Raw genomic sequence first — 20755 nt, forward strand, 5'->3', positions numbered from 1 at the left:
TTAATTTCCTCCCTTTGAATACAGGGCGTTCGTGCTATTTTTTTTTTTTTTTGTTAAAGGAGGATTTCGTGATCCGAGCATCGTCTTTTTAAGACATTTTTCAGTAGATGTCCACGAAAAAAGCTTATTTCCAAAATTTCAGTTGATTCCGATTTTGCGTTTGCGAGTTATGCATGATTATTACACTGCCCCATAGACAATGTGTTGTAATTTCGTTCTGGTGCACCAGAACGAAATTCAAATTTGGCGATATTTTTGCTAAACGAATTAATCTGCAAGAAATATTTGGTACATAAACATTATGTAGCCAGAGGTATCCAGTGGTGTAAAAATCTCAACTTTTTTTGGGAAAAGTGGGGGGATGAGGCTGTGGATCACGAAATGCCCCTTTAAAAGCAATTTCTCAATTGATTTAATTACTTTGATAGGTAAAGATTTAAAAAAAAATATGTTTCCATTTTTTGCTGGACCCTGAAATCCATGAATATTTTGTCATATTTTACTCATAAATTGTGCTTTAGGTTTTTTTTTCGTGAATAAAATAGTACAGTTAGGCCTAAATAGTCTTTTAGATTAAATTTAATATGGCAATATTTAAGTGGTAGAGATTGAAAATAAAATGTATTTTCATTTTTGGCTGGACCATTTAGCCCCTATTGGGAGCAGGGGCGGATTTAGGGGGGGGGGGGGGGCGCAGCCGGCGCGCGCCCCTCTATTTTTTGACTAGCAACGGGCGCCGGCCTAACTTAAAATACAAAAAATGAAAGAAATTTTTAAAAATGAACAAATTCGTGCATGAACAGCAAACAATGGGCCCAAACCGTTGAGTTTTCGAGGGGGTAACCCCCTTAACACAATATTTTCGTCGTCGACCAAAAGGCCCCCCTCTATCAAACATTCCTGGATCCGACCCTGGAGCACGGTGGCCGAGCGGAACGGGCTCCGACTCATAATCGGATAATAACATATAAAACAACACCCATATCAATAGATTAAGGCATAGAATAATATTTTTGATGCAAAATGACAATTTTCAGACCCCCCCCTCAGATCCCCTGTCCGAATAAGCTTTTGGCCGGCACATTCTCATTTTTTGGCCGATATTCAATTTAAAAAAAAGGTGTCAAAATGCTCAAGAGATCATCCTGCATCAAATAAGCTGGAGTCGTAAGGAATCTGAAACATCACAATTTTTTACCCCTAAAACCGACCCTATTTTAACACAAAAATTGAGCGAAATGACATAACGCTGATTTAGTGGTGTGCGCCCTAAAATAATTGACACCAACAGTGCGGTACATCATGATGAAGCTGCGCCTGCAAGGCCGGCAAAGCAAAGAAGTATCAATTTGATTGGAATCTTCTCTGGTTTGAAGAACCTGAAACGGGGAAAATTTAAATAAAGGTGAGGTCTGAGCTGTATAAAGATGTTGATCGCTCAATATCAAGGCAAACCAAAGGAAAAAGCAACTGGATTTAATAATATTACTTCGATAAGCTTAAATTTTTATGCCAATGCATGAATGCAATTTGCTATGCAATCATCATGGCAATGACGTGGTCAAAAACATGTCATGCAATATACAGTACCCGGTAGCGTAGGCTAAAGTCTTAAAAGTGTTGTACTTTATAAGTCTAATGATAAGCTGAACTTTTTAAAAACTATGTCAGTCCGAGGTTGCTCAGGCCAATATTCTCCAAATTGGGACGTCGATATCAAGTACGGTAGGTATGAGAGGCAAACCTTTAATTTAGTTTTACCAGAGAAGATGTAATAAAGAGGAGGGTCAACGGAATTATATCCTTGAGATAATCCCGTAGGTAATCTTGTCGCATCTATTCATAGTCCTTTATTCTCAAGTAGTTAGACATCCACTTGAAATATCCTATGATGTTATGTGTGTGACCGCCCATGGTTGACCAATTTTCACTTCAGAATTGAAAATATTTCCAATGTTTCTATAGAGAATTTGTTAAAAAGTATGAAACGCGTGTGTTAAGGACCTGCTGCTTGGATGGGATACCACATGTGGATAATACAAGAAAGAAATCGAGTGCTGTAAAATGTCCCCCAAATCCACCGTTTTTTGTAAATATATAAATTTCTAAAGAAGAAATTTTTAGGATTTTTTAGAGAGGTGATGATTGTTGATCATTTCTATTTTATTATTTTATGTATTTTCCTGTCATTTCCTGCCAACCTAATAAAGATATTCTGATAATTGATAACATTCTTTATCATAAATAATAGAGTCTGAAAGTGGCAACAAGTAGCAAAAATTATAATTTGCCATGGAACTTCAGTCATATTTTATCTGAAATCTGACAAGATGACAGGGTCTGCAACTCTGCATGCATGGTGTGTATGGCATGATGACATGCACACACTGACCTATCCCTAAAATCAGTTAGCTGCAACTTGTGTATCACACCCATCCCGGGTACAAACCCTATTGTGGTATTCTATTGTAAAGCAGCTAAATAGGGTGATTCATCATTTACTTTGAGTGAGCGGTCTCACACATAATTTGTTTGAGGATAGCTTGATCAACCTCCTCTTTATTACATCTTCTCTGGTTTTACACATAATTTGCTAATGCTAGTCAGCCAAATTCGCATAGACCGGGCCCAAACATAATACATATTTACATAGAAATTTAAAAGAACATATTGGACAGCCTGGTCAATCTACATAAATGTTGTCTATACTTAACTTGACCCAAATATATGATTTTTTTTATGGTGATGAGACACTCGCACATGGAATTTTAGAGGGATTTTGACGGGGATTTTGATTAGCAGTTCCACATACATGACATAGAAAAGCTGCTATCATCATGAGACTAAGATCTAGAAACACCACCGAAATGCTGTTTTGTTAAGCTGAATTTATACTCGATCGCCGAGCGATTGCGATTAAACGCTTTTGAAAAGCAATGGGCAATCGCCGAATTTTGCGATGCATCGCTCGTCGCTTTTGCATTTATACTTTACACGGCGATAGCGATTGCAGACGGCAATTGAAATATTCTAAATACCACAAAATACATTTTTAAAACATCAGTTGCTGTCAATAATTATTGCTTTGAATTAATTCATCACCAAAAATTAATAATCGAGAAAGGTAAATTAATTAGCAAAATAATAGATATCCAGATGGTTGTACATGTATATGATTGGTTGACGCATTCATGAATGTGTCAAGCGATATCGCAGGGAAGTTGAGATTTCTTCAACTTGCAAAAGCGACGTCGTTTTTGCCTCAGCGATTTGAATCGATCGATCGGCTTGATGCTCTGGAAATGTAAGTAAACATTGAGCATGCGTGAAAATCGCTTTTCTGCAAAAGCGATCGAGTATAAATTCAGCTTTAGCTGAATCTTTTTGATGAAAGTCAATCTTTGACAAGATGTAACTTTGCTACGGAAAGTGCTATGACAAAAAGGTTTTCAGTTTTGGCTTTCTTTACTCAAGGGCTTTAATTTGATATATAAAATGATACAGTTTGATGGCAAATTTGAATTCACCTAGCATACCTATATCAAGTCTGTAGAAGACATACACTTGCTGGAGAAGTCTAGCCAAGAATTTGCTCACCGATAGCTTCACATTCTAGGCTAGAGACCATTGCATTCAAAATCTAGTCGGATTCGCTGATGCATGACACCGTGTAAAGCAATGGAAGTTCAGAATTAAACACAGCCGATCACGACAGGGGTTTACATCAAAAATGTTGCTAAAATTACTCTTCAGCAAAATTTTAGACTGTCCAAAATAGGCAAATCTTGCTCAAAAGATACAGTTCACTCATCGAAATAACTTCAACAATAACAGAATAAAAAACTTCCTGTGCAAAAAATGTCCGACCGAAAAACGATACTTAACACACTCTACATATGTAGCATCGAATGCGTAACTATCGCGTGCAAATTCGAAGCTAGCGTTCTTGAGTAAACAATCATACACATGAAAATTCTGGGCATTTGGTGCCCACTCACAGTACTGCACTTTTAAAATGAATGTGTTCTATGACTTTATCTTTTAAATATAAATTTTATCTAGAACATCCTGATGTACATATTTTAAACTGCATCCCAAATAATACTAACTTGACATTTAATCCGTATAGAATATTTCTTCACAAAGCGCCAACACTAATCTAGAAGAGGTGTTCATAAACCGCACAGGCTAAATTTATTGCAGGGTTTGTTGGGAAACCAGTGTAAAATAATTGTGTTATAGAAATTGTGCTTTCCGTTCCGTGAGTTTACATTATGGTGCCTATGTAGTGAAGTGCATTTGCCTAAAATGGCGGATTTAAGGAGGTTGAATTTGAGCTTTGTGGGGGACACAATTTCGGACTTTATGCAATATTGTTCTGTTATTATGACATTTATTGGGCTTTGAGAGGATATTTACTAAACTTCAGAAACTGGTATTCATCAGAGCTGAAATGTAAGAGCCATTTTTCCAAAGCTCCTCCCACATTCAAAACTGGTATTACAAGTGCATTTCAGTTCTGAACTTCTGATCAACACCTATTGGTATTTAGGTTCAGTATCACCTCAAACTTTGATCAATTTGATAATATCAGAATAATTGTTCAGAAATTCCGAAATTTTACCCCCAGAAAACTCAAATTCAGTCTCCTTTTAAAATCCACCATTAGGCTAATTCACTATGTACATTATGAGCACCATTTTCCCGTTGCCCTACTGCGCTCAAAAAAAATTGCTGGCCAAATATTTCATTATTTTGAATAAATGTTGATTTCTAACAAACTTTATAATATACAAATAAATAATTGCGTTTTTAAAATATCATAAATCTCTTTCTGTTGATTTTCAGGGATTTTCTTTGCAGTAGGAGCATGGTATATGGCTAATAATTAAATTAATAATGAATATGGTACCTACTCAATTGTCTGTCCCGCACTTTTTGATCTGCTCTGATCTCATCCCCTAAAAAATATTATGAAACTTTTGATAATAGTTGTACAATCCATGGAGGTATTATAAGATGGAGAGGAAATAGATTACGTAACGCATTGAAACCTTGTGCCGATTTGAAATCTGACAAGCTATTCATCGAAAGGTACCTTTTGTTTGGGACAAAGGGCTTCCACCATTAAATCGGTAAGCTGACCCGACAGTGTATTAACGCTTTACCTAGCAGGCTACTGTCAATACGTGATCAAATGCAAGTCGCGTGAAAGCGCTTAATGGAATGAAAAGTACCTATTGTTATACATAAACCCAAGGGTGTGATTGAGTAGCCGTAAGCACAAAAGGCACACATTAGCCGCTAATGCATAGTTCGTTGTCACCCCACTGACATTAGGTGCTTCATTTAAATAAATTGAATGCGCCTGCTGAATGATTACACATCATGGCTGCCATGTCTATAATGGTATTAAATAGCTACGTCCCGGGAGCTACGTATACATGTAACATATAATAAGTATACCGGTATAGGCCTATATAAAAGTTGTTTTACAAATTGAGATTTTATTTTATTTTATTTTAAGAAGGAGAATGTCATAATCAGTGGCGTACTGAAGGGGGCAGCTCTTCTGTGAGAGGTCTTGGGAGGGGATGAGGTTGAAGGAGGGGATATGAAGAATGAGAGGGGACTGGAGGAAGAGAGAAAGAGGAAGAAATAAAGAGAAATAAATAAATAGACGTAAATAAATAGAAAGGTGAGGAAAATGATAGGAATGAGAGGGGACAAAACGTAAGAGGGGATGGAGAAGGGAAGGGAGATAAGAAGAGGGATTGATACTTTAGCAAGTGCAGAGAAAGGAAAAGAAATGAATGACAAATAAATGTAGGCCTTATAATAATTATTATAGAAAATAAACACAATCACCTTCATGTGGTTGTAAACTACATCTGTAAACTACAAACTGTGATTTATCACATGTATAAAGCATATGGGCAGTTATTGGTTTATGCCTGTAACAGATGCAATAATGAAATCGTATAAAATAATGAATAATGAATAATGAAATGGTCACCTACACAGTCATGAAAAATTATGTAACGGGAAACTGGGAATTGACTTTCATTAGCCTAATGTGAACTCATGGAAAGCACATTTTCTGTCAAAACAAAATTTGACACCATATCCCGACACACCCCAATCAATATGTAACCTGTGCTGTTTATATGCAGACCCCTTCTAGATTAGTCTTGGCACTTGGTAAAGAAATATTCCATATTTTAATATGCCATTTAAAAATGTCAGGCCTGTATTTGGCACAATATTATAAATTAGTTCATTATATCGCAAAATGACAAGAAAAATAATATGGAAGCGATAAGTGGGCTGACAAGATGGCAACTTTGGGGGAAATTTGAACTTGGTTTTTGGGTTGTACAAATAATAAAATATGATTGGATCACATGCATCGCATGAGGTTATGAATTATAATCCAGACAATTTATGGAATCGCCATCGATGCATACCAAAAACAGTTGAGTAGATATTGTACATGTAGTTAATTTTAATTTTCTTAAAAGTTTTCTTCTTGGGTTTCCTTGCCAACCAAAAGTTCGGGGGAAACCCCTGTTTTTTTCTCAATACATCGCTGGTTCGGGGGAAACCCTTGTTTTTTGATACATCGCTGCTGCTGTAGCCAATGTATGCTTGGTTTCACACAGCCAATATGCAGTATTTTATTGCTGACTTCGACTGTAGGCCCTACATAGTATTCATTCAATGATAGTGCCTGTGGCAATGATGTCATGGTTATTTGTGCTCAATTGTCATCAGCCTTCATTGTGTTACTGGGACGTCATTGCCACTTAAGCAATTTTGGTGCCCAGGAAATTTGAATATCGCATGGTGAGAAGCGGCTGTTTTTATTTGTTTTTAAGGTCAATATGAGTTTGTTTAAAAATAAAAATCATGTGATTTGTGCTTGATAATTATTTTTCTAACATACATGTATAAGGCATAATGTTGTGATTGCCAGAGTGTCCATTTTTAGAGGGACTGTCTTCTGAAATGAAGTACAGATCAGACTGTATTATAAGAAGCTCTGCTTATTAAAAAGTTCGTACCGGGTAGATATTATTCGCTGTGTGTAACTTGTAAGGCCATAATGAATTTTCAACAGATATTGCACGCCTAGCTCACGCTACTCCCGCGTCGCGGTTGGCCAATGCACTTTGTCTTGTACTGTATTACAGATCGGAAGAAAATTAATATTGCTCCCCCTATTATAGCTCTACAAGGTAAAAGCTAAGCTCAAGATCGTACAGCATGGAGGTAAGCAACCATATGTTTCATCATCCTGCTGAGTGCTGCATGCCTGTGTGTTTTAACCCAATCAATCTTTAAATCTGTTCACCAAATCACACATACATGTTAATCCATCATATATTGGGTTGGAATTGATATCAAATCATAAAACTGCTAAAATAGCCACAAACTCAAATCATGTTTTTCTAAAACAATGCTTGCGGTGTGTCTTGTCCTTTAATTTTTTGGCTATCAACTACTAACTGCTTCAAAAACAATTTGAAAGAATGTTTACAACTCAAACTCACCTTCACACATACATGTAATCTAAACAAAAAAGGGAAGAGTAGGGCACTAGGGAACAAACAAACAAAAACAACAAATCAATCTGTTTTCAAATTTGTTTATTGGACCAGAAATTTGAAATAAATTGTTTCCTGCCATGATGATAAGTAAAGTAATAAAGACCTGCATGCAGAGTCTTAGCCAGAAATCAGAAACCACCCGTACAAGCAGACACCAAAATTTGACCCTCAAATATAAAACAACTTGTCTATACCCATGGAAGGGTCACTAGGGTCAAATATGTCCTGATTTGGCCTTGACATGTTACTCTGAATTAGTCTCAAGTTCATATAACCTTAAAATCATCTGTTTTAGAGCTTTCACATCTGTAAAATCCATTAAATCCACCCGTCTAAAATTAGATTAGGCCGTCTTAAAGACGGGTGGACGCATGGCTGCCTAAGACCTTGCCTGCATGTGTGTGTTTGTGAATACATTATTCATTTGCTTTTCCAGTTTAACATGAACTTGATGCAGTGAATCTAGCAATAGGCCCCTTGAAAGCTTGACCATGCAAAGTGAATTCTGATTTTTTTTTTTTTTTTTTGGGTGGGGGCACAGTGGCGCAGCAGTACTGTTTGAGCCACGGAGGTGCCATCAAGTTTTGCACTTGGGCAAGGCGCTTTACCTCCTCACTTGCCTCTCTCTGGAGGTGAAATGGGGAGCTGTTATCAACATTGTCCATTGAGAGCCACCCGAAGGTATGAGCATGCCTTGGGCAATGTATGGTTGATGGCATATATTCTACAACAGCAGAATAAAGGTAAAGCGCTTTGATATGTGAAAGCTGAAAGGCGCTGAATAAATGCCCAAATTTATTTATTTTTTATGAAGCGTATCTCACAGAAGGAATAGGCCCATTGAAAGCTTGGCCATGCAAAGTGAATTTTGAGTTTCTCGCCACGATGATGCTTATTTCGTCTAATTTTGTGCATCCTATGATCCTAAACAAAGTAAAACTTGAACAAATAACCAATTTTGCTTTGTTTTAACCTACAAGATCTTAGGATATGTGTACAATGGAACCAGCATCAACCCCGCTACCACCACCACCAAAGTTCAGCTGGGTGATTCCTGGAAAACTAGCCGCCCATGGTCTCCCACTTGGTCCCAGACATATGCAGTATCTATGGGAAGAAGGTGTGCGACATGTGGTCTCTGTCATAGCAGATAGAGTGCCACTTCAGGTTATAGCGGACTATAAAGATATGAACTGGATACATATCAGTGTAAGAGACTATCATGCACCAACTATGGAGCAGGTGGAATTATTTTTGGATGCTGTGGAGAAAGCACATTCAAAGGGAGAGGTAAGTATCACATAATAGTTGCGGATTTCTCATAGTGATGAACCACAGATAACTGTAAACTGTATCTTTGTTTTAAATGCAGTATGCTATGTACACTGACATGCTTAAGTCTTGGCAGTGCAAAGCCATTTTTGCTATTGTCACTCCCTGGGGGATGAATCACATAAGGCATTTTGCATGTTGTAAACGGATGGTTTATACTGGTAAGGCTAAAAAAGAAGGTTTGTTTGCCCTTTCCTGACCGACCCAAAAAATCCAGAAATCACCTCCCCACAAACCATGACTAACTGCTGAAGACATGTCAACAACAAAAAGATTGACCAACCAACCCTTTTTTAAAGCCTATGGAAAGGGCAAACAAACCTTTTTTAGGCCTAATCTGGTCAAAATTAAGTGGAAATTTCAATGAAATGATCAAGATCCCCAATTTTTCTCTCATGATCCCCCTGTGTAAAAAATTGTAAAGATATGCCCTATCCCTATTCATTATGAATAACCGGATATTCTGGTCATAGAGTACATGCATGATCCTCATAAGAGCATGAGATGTTGATATTATTCAAATGAACATATTTTTGAAAGTGATTTGACAGTGTCATCACAGACCCTCTACAGTGGTGTAGTGTCATAGGGGCACAGGGCTTGCACATCCCCAATTGATTTGAACATTTAGAAAATCCCATAGGAAAATTGCTGAAAAACATGGTCATGGTCTGTGCCACCCCCCCCCAATCAAGTCAAATTAGTTCTTGAAGACCAGTAGTACCCATGAGGTTAATTATATCACTGAATATAAATACATTGTATGTAACTTTGGCATGTTGTAGAGCAACTAAAAGCTGCCTATAACCATTAACAAGTTTGATTGTGGGCATTGTTATTATCTTATGCAGGCTGTGTCGGTGCACTGTCGTATGGGACGAGGACGGACAGGTACAATGCTAGCTTGCTATCTTGTGAAAACCAGACATATAACAGCAAAAGATGCAATTCAAGAATTACGCCAGATACGACCGGGTTCTCTGGAGACAGACGAACAAGAGAAGATGGTTGCAAAATACTACCGCAAAGTCAAGAAGTCATGGTGATGGGATCAGCAGGCTGATTCAAAATATTTACCTCCCAAATCAAAGTGTAGTTTCTGCAATGTTATTTGTTTATATATGTGACATGATCAAGGGGAATGAGTCACGTGTTGACCCTGGTTGAAAATGAGTTTTACATTTGTTTCTAAAGAGGACGTTTAGAGCTTTCAGAAACTGAAAACCCCATGTTGATACGGCTTTTCTTTATGAAGTTACGTCAATTTATCAATCGCTGAAAACAAAAAAATTTTAACACTTTTTTTGCCAATATCTCAATATCAATATTGGCGACATCCGACTCATTTCCCTTGATCATGTAACATATGCAGCATTTTGACTGGAGAGCAGACTGATAAAGACAGGGTTTGGTTTATCCTTGTGTAAAAAAAGGACATAATTAGCCTACATGTAGCACAGAAATCTTCTATAATATGTGACATGATCTGGTCAATCGAGGCGAAAGGAGGCATTTTTGAAAATTATTTACATTATACATACAATAGGCTATCATTTACTGAAAACACCAAAAGACTAGCAAACTTGGTTCCAAAGTTATGAAGTTTTAGATGTCTATTTTCTTATGTATTTTATTGTTTTTTTTTTCATATTTTTACCTTTATCTCAGTTTCAAATTTGCCGCCTTTTGCCCCCATGGACCAGATCATGTCACATTATACAGTTTGTCCACTCTGAAGTACAAAGTGACAACGCGCGCGTACACAGTGCGTAAACAGTGCGCAGTGCTGCATCTCTGCTGCAGGTATGCGTGCCTTCAAAATCAGCACAATGTGTGCGTCCGCATTGGTACTTTGTACTTCAGACTAGACAGACTATAAGGATTATACAGCTTTTATTCCATAAGCTGCTTCATTGCTTAAAAGCATTTTACACTTGCCTAACTCATGAATATCTAATTAGAAAGGATACACATTCTGTTTTGTAATATGTTTATAGATACTGCTTTGTTTACTTGCGAGGACAGAAATAATCCATATGGGTGCAGTGGGGCAGACTTTGTTTTGAAGAAAATCTGTGCATATGTTCCTTTAATTTGAGCCTGGTCAAGGGTCAACATTTATGTGTTGCAAAATACCATAATGTACAATTTCTGTCAAGTTCTGTTATTCTTTACTCAAAATGTTGAAATAATATGTGATGTGATCAAGCAAAATGATTCGGATGTAGGGAATATTGATTTTGAGATAGCAAATAATATTATTGAACTTCCTTTGTATTTTATTGTTCTGAGCAACATTAAAATGACCATATCTCTGGAACCATAAGTCTAAATATGATGGGGTTTTCAGTAAAATAAAGCTCTGAGAATGGCTCATCATGTAATGAAGTTGAAAACTGAATTTTGAATTTGATCGACATCAGACTCATTTAGCTTGATCACATACATATATTAGTAATAACTGTCAGGAAGGGTTTCTGTCCCATTTTAAGCAAAAATAACAAGGTAAAGTGAAAGAAGACCCATTGACTATTTTGGCCATTTAGCAAGGAGTTCTATGTGGGGAACTTAATGTCATAATTATGACATTGTCGAAATTGCTCTGTTGACATACAAACACAACAATTTGACTGATTCCGTTTAGGTGTAGTCACCGTGTATAAAGTTGGCATGTGTGTAAACATTACAATTACACCAAAAATCAGGTTTGAAAAACATTAATTATAGATTGTACATTATGGCTTTAATGTTATTTAGGAAGTCATGTGACCTTTTTCTGATATGATTTTTGATAAAGCCCCCCAAAAAAAAAAACAAACAAGGTAAAGTGAAAGAAGACCCATTGACTATTTTGGCCATTTAGCAAGGAGTTCTATGTGGGGAACTTAATGTCATAATTATGACATTGTCGAAATTGCTCTGTTGACATACAAACACAACAATTTGGCTGATTCCGTTTAGGTGTAGTCACCGTGTATAAAGTTGGCATGTGTGTAAACATTACAATTACACCAAAAATCAGGTTTGAAAAACATTAATTATAGATTGTACATTATGGCTTTAATGTTATTTAGGAAGTCATGTGACCTTTTTCTGATATGATTTTTGATAAAGCCCCCCCCCCCCAAAAAAAAAGTTGTCAGGTTGCCCTCGACCTAAGATTTTTTAAAAGCTTTTAATACCATTGGCCACATTATAAATTGAAAACATATCAAAAAGGTTTCTATGAGTATGTGATCTAATTATCGGGTGATGCTAATGACCTAGAACACGTTTCATCAATCAGTCTTGTGAAATATATTATATTTTTGAATTTAATATTGTGTACAAAACATAATGGCATTATGTACAGAATTTCAAGAGAAAGTTTATTTATAATCACATATTTTGTAAATATTTAAAGTATTAATTGTAGTGCAGTATTTTTTTTAAATACATGTATAACATAGTGCAGAAATACATAAATAAAAGCTGGCATGGTGTATCTTCAGTGGCATAGCCAAAGGGGACAGCGGTGCCCCTCAGTCAGTGGTGGCACCAGAAATTTTTTTATTGGGGGGGTGGTCAATTTCAGGGGGAAAATCAACAAATTTTGCTCAAAATTGCCCCCAAAAGTGAAAACATTTTCCAAAAGTTCTAACTGAAATGCCCCTCCTGGTGCCCCACTGCCCTCAGTCCCGACAGCTTGTCGGTACATCGCAACATTTCACACGTATGCCAGTTTCAGTTTAAAATCCAATTAACTTCAATTTGCCTCACAATAATCATTAAAATAGCAAATTTTAGCACACACTTTTCCCAGTAAACTATTTCATGGAGTGAGTCAGCAGGACGGTTTTAAAACTTTGGAGGACACTCATTCAAACACTGTAGAAATCATTTCCATCTTTGTGCCCCTGGACTTGGAAAGCTGGCTGCGCTACTGTATATCTTTGTGTGCTAGAATATACCATGCAGAATGTAATAACAGCTGAAACAGGCAATTAAACATAGAAGGCATGTAGTAATTTATGTTAGAAAGTACCAACTGTTACTGTACATGTGTATAAGTGGTAATTTTTAGAAATTAACCATGTGCACATCATGCTTGTCATTTGTATTTATAACAACATTGTTTGGGCATGAATTTGGTGAAAATACGTAAAGGTCCCCTTTGGTGTAAATTGCTAAATGTACACAAAAAGAAGTAGTCAGGAGGATGTCATTTATTGTGCAGTTACATGTACATATTGGACACCGTATTTTTGATTATATTTTTAAAAGAAAAGAAAAACTTTGGCATACTGTCAAGCTTAATTTGCAAAATTATTATGCTTTTGGGCCCCTGCATCCTTTATTTGTGCTAGCAAATTATCAGTGCATTACAAAACAAAAAGTCTGTATTTATACCAAAATGTTTGTAAATAGCATGAAAAAGTAAAGATCTATATTTATACCAACATGTTTGTAAAACTGTTCAAATGTTGATACTATTTCATTGTTCAATTTATGAACAAATGATTTATTTTTGTAATAATTGTAATATATAACATGTACATGTAAACAAATATAATTCAGCTGTGTGGAGTATAAAAATATAAACTGCATTTTTTAGAATAATGGTTTTTACTTCATATTATTATAGAATTTGACATTTTCTAGCTGGTGCACACATCAGTTAAAGGGACATGGTCCAGTTTTTTCCATGTTCTGTTTTCTACCGTACATTTAGGCCTACTATTAAAGCAATATGTTGTCCAAATCTTGAGTCCAGTATCTCTAAAATGCAATTACCTTTGTGCTCCCAGCAGTCCTCATGTGTATCAGTTGATGCAACAAGGGTTACTTTGTTTTATGCAGATTTTATGAAACAATTTTGTAATAAACGTGACAGATAATTTATTATACATGATGTGATGTTTGTTTATGTAGTACTTGCAGTATTTGTTTTAATTACTTGTTATTAGCGGAACCAAATCAGTGAACCTGTAAGGACTAGGGGTACAATTCCAACGCCCCCACTTTCCTCATGTTAGTTTCTCATACAACATGCAGGTCTCGACCCCTCAAGGTCACATCCATGAAGCAGCTAAGTTGAACTAACATTCATTCTCACCAGACCCATAATTTCTTGTAAGCAGTCAAGTTAGTTCAATCGGTAAGGCATTAGACTCGATCAATGTGTAGCAGTGCAAATTTGAGCCCTGGCGCAGTCTCTGTTTCTTCTCACGGAAAAAATTGAGCTAAATTGAAATTTCCTTGAGTAAGGAACTTGCTGTTTAATAACCTGTACAAGAACTCGAAAAGCTGATCCTGGATGTGATGGTTTATTGTGGTTTGCATAGGGTGTATCCTTCTTGGCTGCCCTGATTGTTGCTAAATGGTTTATATGTGTGTCATGGGCCACAGTGATCAGTGAATTCCTGTGAGGCTTGTGGGTTTATGGGTGTGTGTAGCGCACAATAAATCATTGTGCTTTTAATGGTCTCCTTCTCATCTAATGTTTGCAATATTTACATTCACTGTCACATTTTGTGTAGTGATGGAGTTTTTTTAAATGTCAAAGCTGTCAAAAATGCCCAACATACATGGCAACATCTAGGTCAATGCTTTTTTGTAGTTGCGCTGCAAACATGCAGACAAGCCGCCCAAATATGTGAGATTAATTGAATGTTTGCTATTCGATACTGCGACCAGCAAAATACGCATCTACATCACTACCAAACTTGAGGTGAAGCAAAGTTTAGAATTGGAGGTTTTCAGCAGGATGGCTATAGCTGTGGGATAAATGTGATGCGATCAAGCAAAATCAGTCGGAACTCGGAGATATTGATTTTGAGATATAGCCAAAGAAAGGAAATATTTACTTTTGTTTCCTATTGTTTTAGAAACTCTGTATTTGCTCATATCTTCGGAACTGGTTGTTCAATTTCAATGGGGTTTTCTGCAAAATACAGCTTTGTAAATGCTTTTTACTATCATATAAGAAACTGAAAATTTTATATTTCCGAGTTCCGACTGATTTTGCTTGATCGCATCACAAATGTGACTTGCTCCCACTAAATTACCTAAGTTGCAAATTGGGAGTTTCGAGACGTTCCAACTGTTGAGTTGAAATTCTTTGTTTGCAGACACAAGTATTGGCAGTGGTATGTCCTTTGAGAATGGCGGACAGAATTGAATACAGAGTAGGCTACCGCATATTATGTCCACATTCACTAAGGACATACCACTTGTCATACCAAAGGACATACAGGTGTCTTCAAACAAAGAGTATCAACTCAACAGTTTGAACATCTCAAAACTCTCAACTTGCGACTCTAAGTTTACTTCTTGGGAGCAGGGCACAAATATAACATTGACAAGCCTCAATCAGGAGTAACTCTAATTTCTTTAAGGGGGTACTACACCCCTGGCCAATTCTGTGCCTATTTTTGCATTTTTCTCAAAAATTATAGCGCATTGGTGACAAGTAAGATATGAATATTATAGGGGCAAGGACTACAACTACTGCACTGAAAATTCAGCAACTCAAGTCAAGTAGTTATTGATTTATTGATCAAATATTGGTTTTCCTCATTTTTGACTGTAACTCCACAACTGTTGTCTGTGCTGAAATAAAATTTCCAGTGCAGTAGTTGTAGTCCTTGCCCCTATAATATACATATCTTACTTGTCACCAATACGCTATAATTTTTGAGAAAAATGCAAAAATAGGCACAAAATTTGGCAAGGGTGTAGTACCCCCTTAATGAGGGTAAAATACATGCAGGTTGGCAGTTACTGCTGAGAACAATGAAAGCAAGGATGCATAATGTATCAATAGCTAGTTGAAGGAATTGTATGATGAAGAAAAACTAGATGATGATCGACTTATACTGCCCTCAAATATTTAAGGGAGGCTATACTCAGAGAAATAGTGGGAACTTAAGAATAAGGCCTTTACCACATAAAGAGAGCTGGAACTAGAGTCATCAAATGATGCTCAATGGTTTTATGATACGCTATCTTGCAGGCCCTTGAGACCTGTAAAAGTTTGTTTCCAAAGTCATCAAGATGGACTCATTGCTCGAACCTGAAGTCATTTTGTCAATTGTCACAAATGTTGACCATGAAGTGTAATATTAAAATCTTCAAACTGTTGTAATATGTATTATGGCTGGGTGAATTTGCCAACTGAGTTCAGCCCATTGATGAGGGCCTGAGGCTGAATATTTGCAGACCCAAGGGCTTGAATGGCTCTTGGAGGATTTTGCCTTATTCCTAACACTATAACGCTATACCTCTGTTGCATCAAGTTTGGTATACCTTTTTTCGCCCCGAAATGGCAGGCATCAGTGCACATTTTACTGAGCGCTGATTAAAGTGCTAGCATTCGCTTAAAGAGCTGGTGTACACACGCACACTTAAAGACGTGTGCCCCCACTGCAGCATAGATATGTGCGCGAAACAGTTGCCTCAGCACATTGATGTCACTGCCATATCAGGGGGGAAATGGTATAGTGACATCATAGCATTTGTTTAGGTTTCGTAGCCTGAAACAGGTGCTCTATTTTCAGAAGCATCACAACTAAACAGATGGTATAGACACAAATCTGTGGCTTATGTCTAGAAATTTATTCAAAATCAAGTAAATATACAATAAAATGTGTTCTTGTTTTCTTCTGTAGATACGGACTCATGGCACCAACAGTTACAACTTCCACACATCCACCCCCATACTTCACCTGGGTCATACCAGATAAGTTAGCAGCATGTGGTCTACCGCGGAGTCCTAAACACATACAATACCTATGGGAAGTAGGTATACAACATCTAGTCTCCCTCACAGCAGAGTTTCACCCTCCTATGCAAGCAGCACCTAATATGAATTGGGTACACATGGCGATTATAGATTTTCATCCCCCAACTATGCAACAAGTAGAAGAGTTCTTAGACCTCGTGGAGAGAGTTAATGCAAAAGGAGAGGTAAGTTTTAGGTCGAAAAAAATTATACAGGGTGGGTAAAAATACCAATATACTTTTATGCTAGAAGTGACAGTGCAAACTCATTCAGCATAAAATGAAACTTGGAATTTGTATTTCATTCCTTGTGTGTTTTATTTGAATCACATGCATTAAAAGGTTGTTTCAAAGTTAGTTCTCATTACTCGTGATGGTTTTCCTGTCACGACATTGGATGATACACACCGACATCGCCTGGCTAATAATTACTTTGTCAGCAGAGATACTAAAATAAATACCCGGGATCGATACACGGGAATTTGCTATGCACGAGTTTGATATGAGAAGAAAATCTTTGGATACCGGGATAGAAAATGATGAATATCTCCCGTAAATGATTTCGTATAAAGAAACCAGATGTGGTTCCTTGCCCTTGAATATATATTTTGAACAGATATGATAGTCGTTAGCGTGCGTCTTGAGACAGTAGCTTGCGTCTTGAGTCAAAAACTGACAATAATTCGGGCAATAATTCTGATTTATATGTGCCGAATTATATAGCGCAGTGTATAGGCCAGTCGTTGAGGTAGTCTGAAAGGATATGACCTATGGCATCCATGCTCGACTGACACACAGCGAGGTCAGTCACCGAGCTAATCGGGCTATTGTCAGTAGCCTTAGTCAGATGTCCTTCGACCTATTATGCGACTCAAAACTATTAAACAGGTCGATACAAAATAGCCATGCGTGGAGGTGGATTCAACCTACCATGGCGATTTCTGCCATGAAGATATCGGGGCGATGACACTGTGTGATATCTCAATTGACAAAACTCTAAATGGTTTGTTACTGATGAATTTCCAAATTTGAAATAAAACTGCACAATTTCAGCATATAACTGCAGAGCAGAAAAGCAAGTTGCTATTTCTGTGATTGTAATGACATATTTTAAATTTTGAAAGCTTGCTTTTGAATAAAAAATGCTCTCAACAACTTAACATCTAATTAAAATGCAACAAGTGTGGCAATGATTAAATCTACCATGCTTGTGCTTTCATCAGATATTAAGTTTTATTTTCATCTACAGCAAGAAAGTTATACCAAATTAAAAAAAAAGAATTTCAAGTTTGACTCACCCTGTATTTCATTTCATGTATTGATGTCAGTTACGGTATGTTTTAGAGGGCATCTGTCATGTAATTCGGTGATTTGATGGTTGGAAAGAGATGTATCAGAAGTGGGAATTTCTGCTTTAAATTATAAAAACAACTGCCAACACACATGGAAATTAATGTTCAGCTCAAGACCTGTACATTACATCTTGTTAGCAAAGCAAGCTTCGTCAATCTCAAACAATTCATGCTAATGAAATTATCTATATGAATATTCAACAATAAAACTTCTTTTTGCAATATACAGTTAGTACATTCAAGCCACCAGTCTATTAGAGTTGGCTTTAGATTTGGCTCCTAAGCACTGTGTGGTTAATACACTAACACTGACTCAGGTTAAATTCCCATCAATGGCACAATTGCAGAAGTATTCCTCTTTCAAACACTTATTTTGGTCTTTGGGTTTCTGCAACACATTGTTGTAAAATAAAACTGGACACACAAAAGGTTTTAGTCAGGTAGTAGGAAATTAATTGTTTACATGTGTGATTGCTGAGTGGGAGATATAAATTGCACCATTGCCTGATTTCTATTCATAGACACACAATCACATGATATGTTTATCCTTTTCTCTCTCTTACCAATGCAGGCCTTAGCAGTACACTGTCACATGGGTAGAGGTCGCACAGGTACCATGTTAGCATGTTACCTTGTCAAGACCAGACATATAACAGCAATAGAAGCTATAGCTCAAACACGCAAGATGAGACCAGGCTCACTGGAGACACATGAACAAGAAGAAACAGTAGGAACATACTACCTCAAAGTCAAGGACACCTGGTGATGTCCTTATGACCATAGATTAATAACACACAGATGGTGCACCAACAGGCATCAGTCCTGGGATCAGTCCAGCATCAGCCTGAGGGCCGATCGTGCCATTTGAAGTATCATAGACAAAAATGCTATGCCCACTCTGCACTTGTTGTGTCATAATTCTCAAAGCACAGTCCTTATATCTTTTGTTAGACACTGACAATAGAGCGATTGGCCCTCATAAATATGCAAAAAACCTCATCCAATACAAAGCATGGGGACTTTGCCTGTTGGGGCACCATCTATTTCTATTTAATCTATGGTAATGACCAAATGTGACCCAGCATGGGTAAATGAGATAGATGTTGGAAATATGGTACTTGTGGTTTTGGTAGCAGTGCAATATCCATATCATAAGGAGCAAAATGACACCTCAATCACATTCTGTAGAGTCTACAGTTTACTCATTTATGAGGTTATAGGGTACATGTAGAAGAGACAAAGATTCTGATGCTTCTACACTCTCGATAACCACTCGATAACCAATGGGCGAGCAACTGTCTTGTTATCATGACTTACGATCAACATCATTCATGTCATTGTTTATCATTTCTGCATTCATGCTCATACACACAACACGCAGCACATAACTTTGAAGAATGAGCAAATTTGCTGCAAATAGATTCATCAGGATTGTCCAAATCTTCAACTTTTGATGGGACAAAGTATATGTATAGCCTAATAGCTTGTCACCTTAAAAATCAAATGGAAGATGGTTATGGTATTGAAATCAGGGCTGTAGCAATGAGCAAATTTGGTTTAGTAATAGTGCATTGCTGCACTTAATACAACTGGGTCTATACTTGCTTTGTCCCAACCAGAGTTGAAGGTGATGTCAGTGCTTTTACACTTTTGTGTCACAAGCTTGCCGACAAATTGCCCTGTTACGTTTGTGTGTGTGTGTATGCTCCGTCACCTTCAACTTTTGATGGGACAAAGTATATAAGTGACACGATCTGGTCCATGGGGGCCAAAGGCTGCAAATTTGAAATTGAGATATAAAGGGAAAAATATGGAGTAAAAACAATAAAATACGTAAGAAAATAGACATAAAAAACTTCATAACTTTAGAACTAAGTATGCTAGACCTTTGGTGTTTTCATTAAATGATAGCCTATTGTATGTATGTAATAATTACAGTAACTCAATTTTCAAAAATGCCTCCTTTGGCCCCCATGGACCAGATTGTGCCACATATATAGTTTGCAGAAGCCTGATAGCTTGTCACCTTGAAAATCAAATGGAAGATTGTTATGGTATTGAAATTAGGGCCGTAGCAATGTTGAAAAATGTGCGGTGGCCATCAAAATGTGGGGTGGCCAAAATATGCGCTAAAATTGGAATAAAGCTATAAAGAAAAACATAACATTTTCCTCAAAACTTGCTACGGCCCTGATTGAAATCGTCATGGCAGATCCACATCTTCTCTGGGTTTTTTCCTTTTCATCATTGTATTGTAAGGCGAAAATGAAAGAACAATATCATTCCTTCATAACTCATTGAAGACGTCAGAAGATCTTGTCCAGTCTCTTCTCTCCAAAAGACAGTCTGTTGTCATTTGTTAGACATTTTTCTCATGCATTTTCCATCCCGCATTGTGACAAATAAACATCTCAAAAAAAGTAACTAACCCCCCTTAAATAATGACAATTATTCAAAAACGGGTGATTGTATTACAAATCTGTAAAATGCGTTGGAAGCAGAATTTTTGGTTTTCCTCAGTATTGTTTCCCCTCTCTCTGGGGCAATTTTTGGTTTTCCTCAGTATTGTTTCCAAGCAAAGGATTAACATTGTTCAGGTCTTTGTTCTTCTTGCCAATGTTTTGTCATTGCGGAAAATGCATAAAAAAGGGCATTAGCTGCAATAAATTTTTTACAAGCCATTATGAAATACAAAAATTA

The 20755-nt window shown here is 37.0% G+C and overlaps 1 protein-coding gene across 3 annotated transcripts; it reads left to right on the forward strand.

The window, feature by feature from the left end:
• The first annotated feature begins 1283 nt into the window (after positions 1-1283).
• LOC140165971 (dual specificity protein phosphatase 23-like) lies at positions 1284-20554 on the forward strand. 3 transcript variants are annotated; one of them, XM_072189332.1, is made up of 3 exons: positions 1284-1405; positions 16592-16889; positions 18627-20554. In XM_072189332.1, exons 2-3 carry the CDS (start codon positions 16602-16604, stop codon positions 18819-18821), a joined length of 483 nt encoding a protein of 160 aa, XP_072045433.1. In that variant the 5' UTR covers positions 1284-1405; positions 16592-16601; the 3' UTR covers positions 18822-20554. The 3 variants fall into 3 exon arrangements, with proteins under 3 accessions (XP_072045433.1, XP_072045431.1, XP_072045432.1); XM_072189330.1 differs by lacking the exons at positions 16592-16889; positions 18627-20554 and adding exons at positions 8591-8900; positions 9794-10213 and having other exon boundaries at positions 1291-1405; XM_072189331.1 differs by lacking the exons at positions 1284-1405; positions 16592-16889; positions 18627-20554 and adding exons at positions 6967-7272; positions 8591-8900; positions 9794-10213.
• Positions 20555-20755: the final 201 nt, after the last annotated feature.

The sequence above is a fragment of the Amphiura filiformis genome, chromosome 12 (genome assembly GCF_039555335.1).
Source record: "Amphiura filiformis chromosome 12, Afil_fr2py, whole genome shotgun sequence".
NCBI classification, from domain to species: domain Eukaryota; kingdom Metazoa; phylum Echinodermata; class Ophiuroidea; order Amphilepidida; family Amphiuridae; genus Amphiura; species Amphiura filiformis.

Coding starts and splice junctions, on each gene's coding strand:
- LOC140165971 (XM_072189330.1), top strand. CDS start 8,601: ATGTGTACAATGGAACCAGCATCAACCCCGCTACCACCACCACCAAAG. Junction 8,901..9,793: donor AAGCACATTCAAAGGGAGAG/GTAAGTATCACA, acceptor TATCTTATGCAG/GCTGTGTCGGTGCACTGTCG.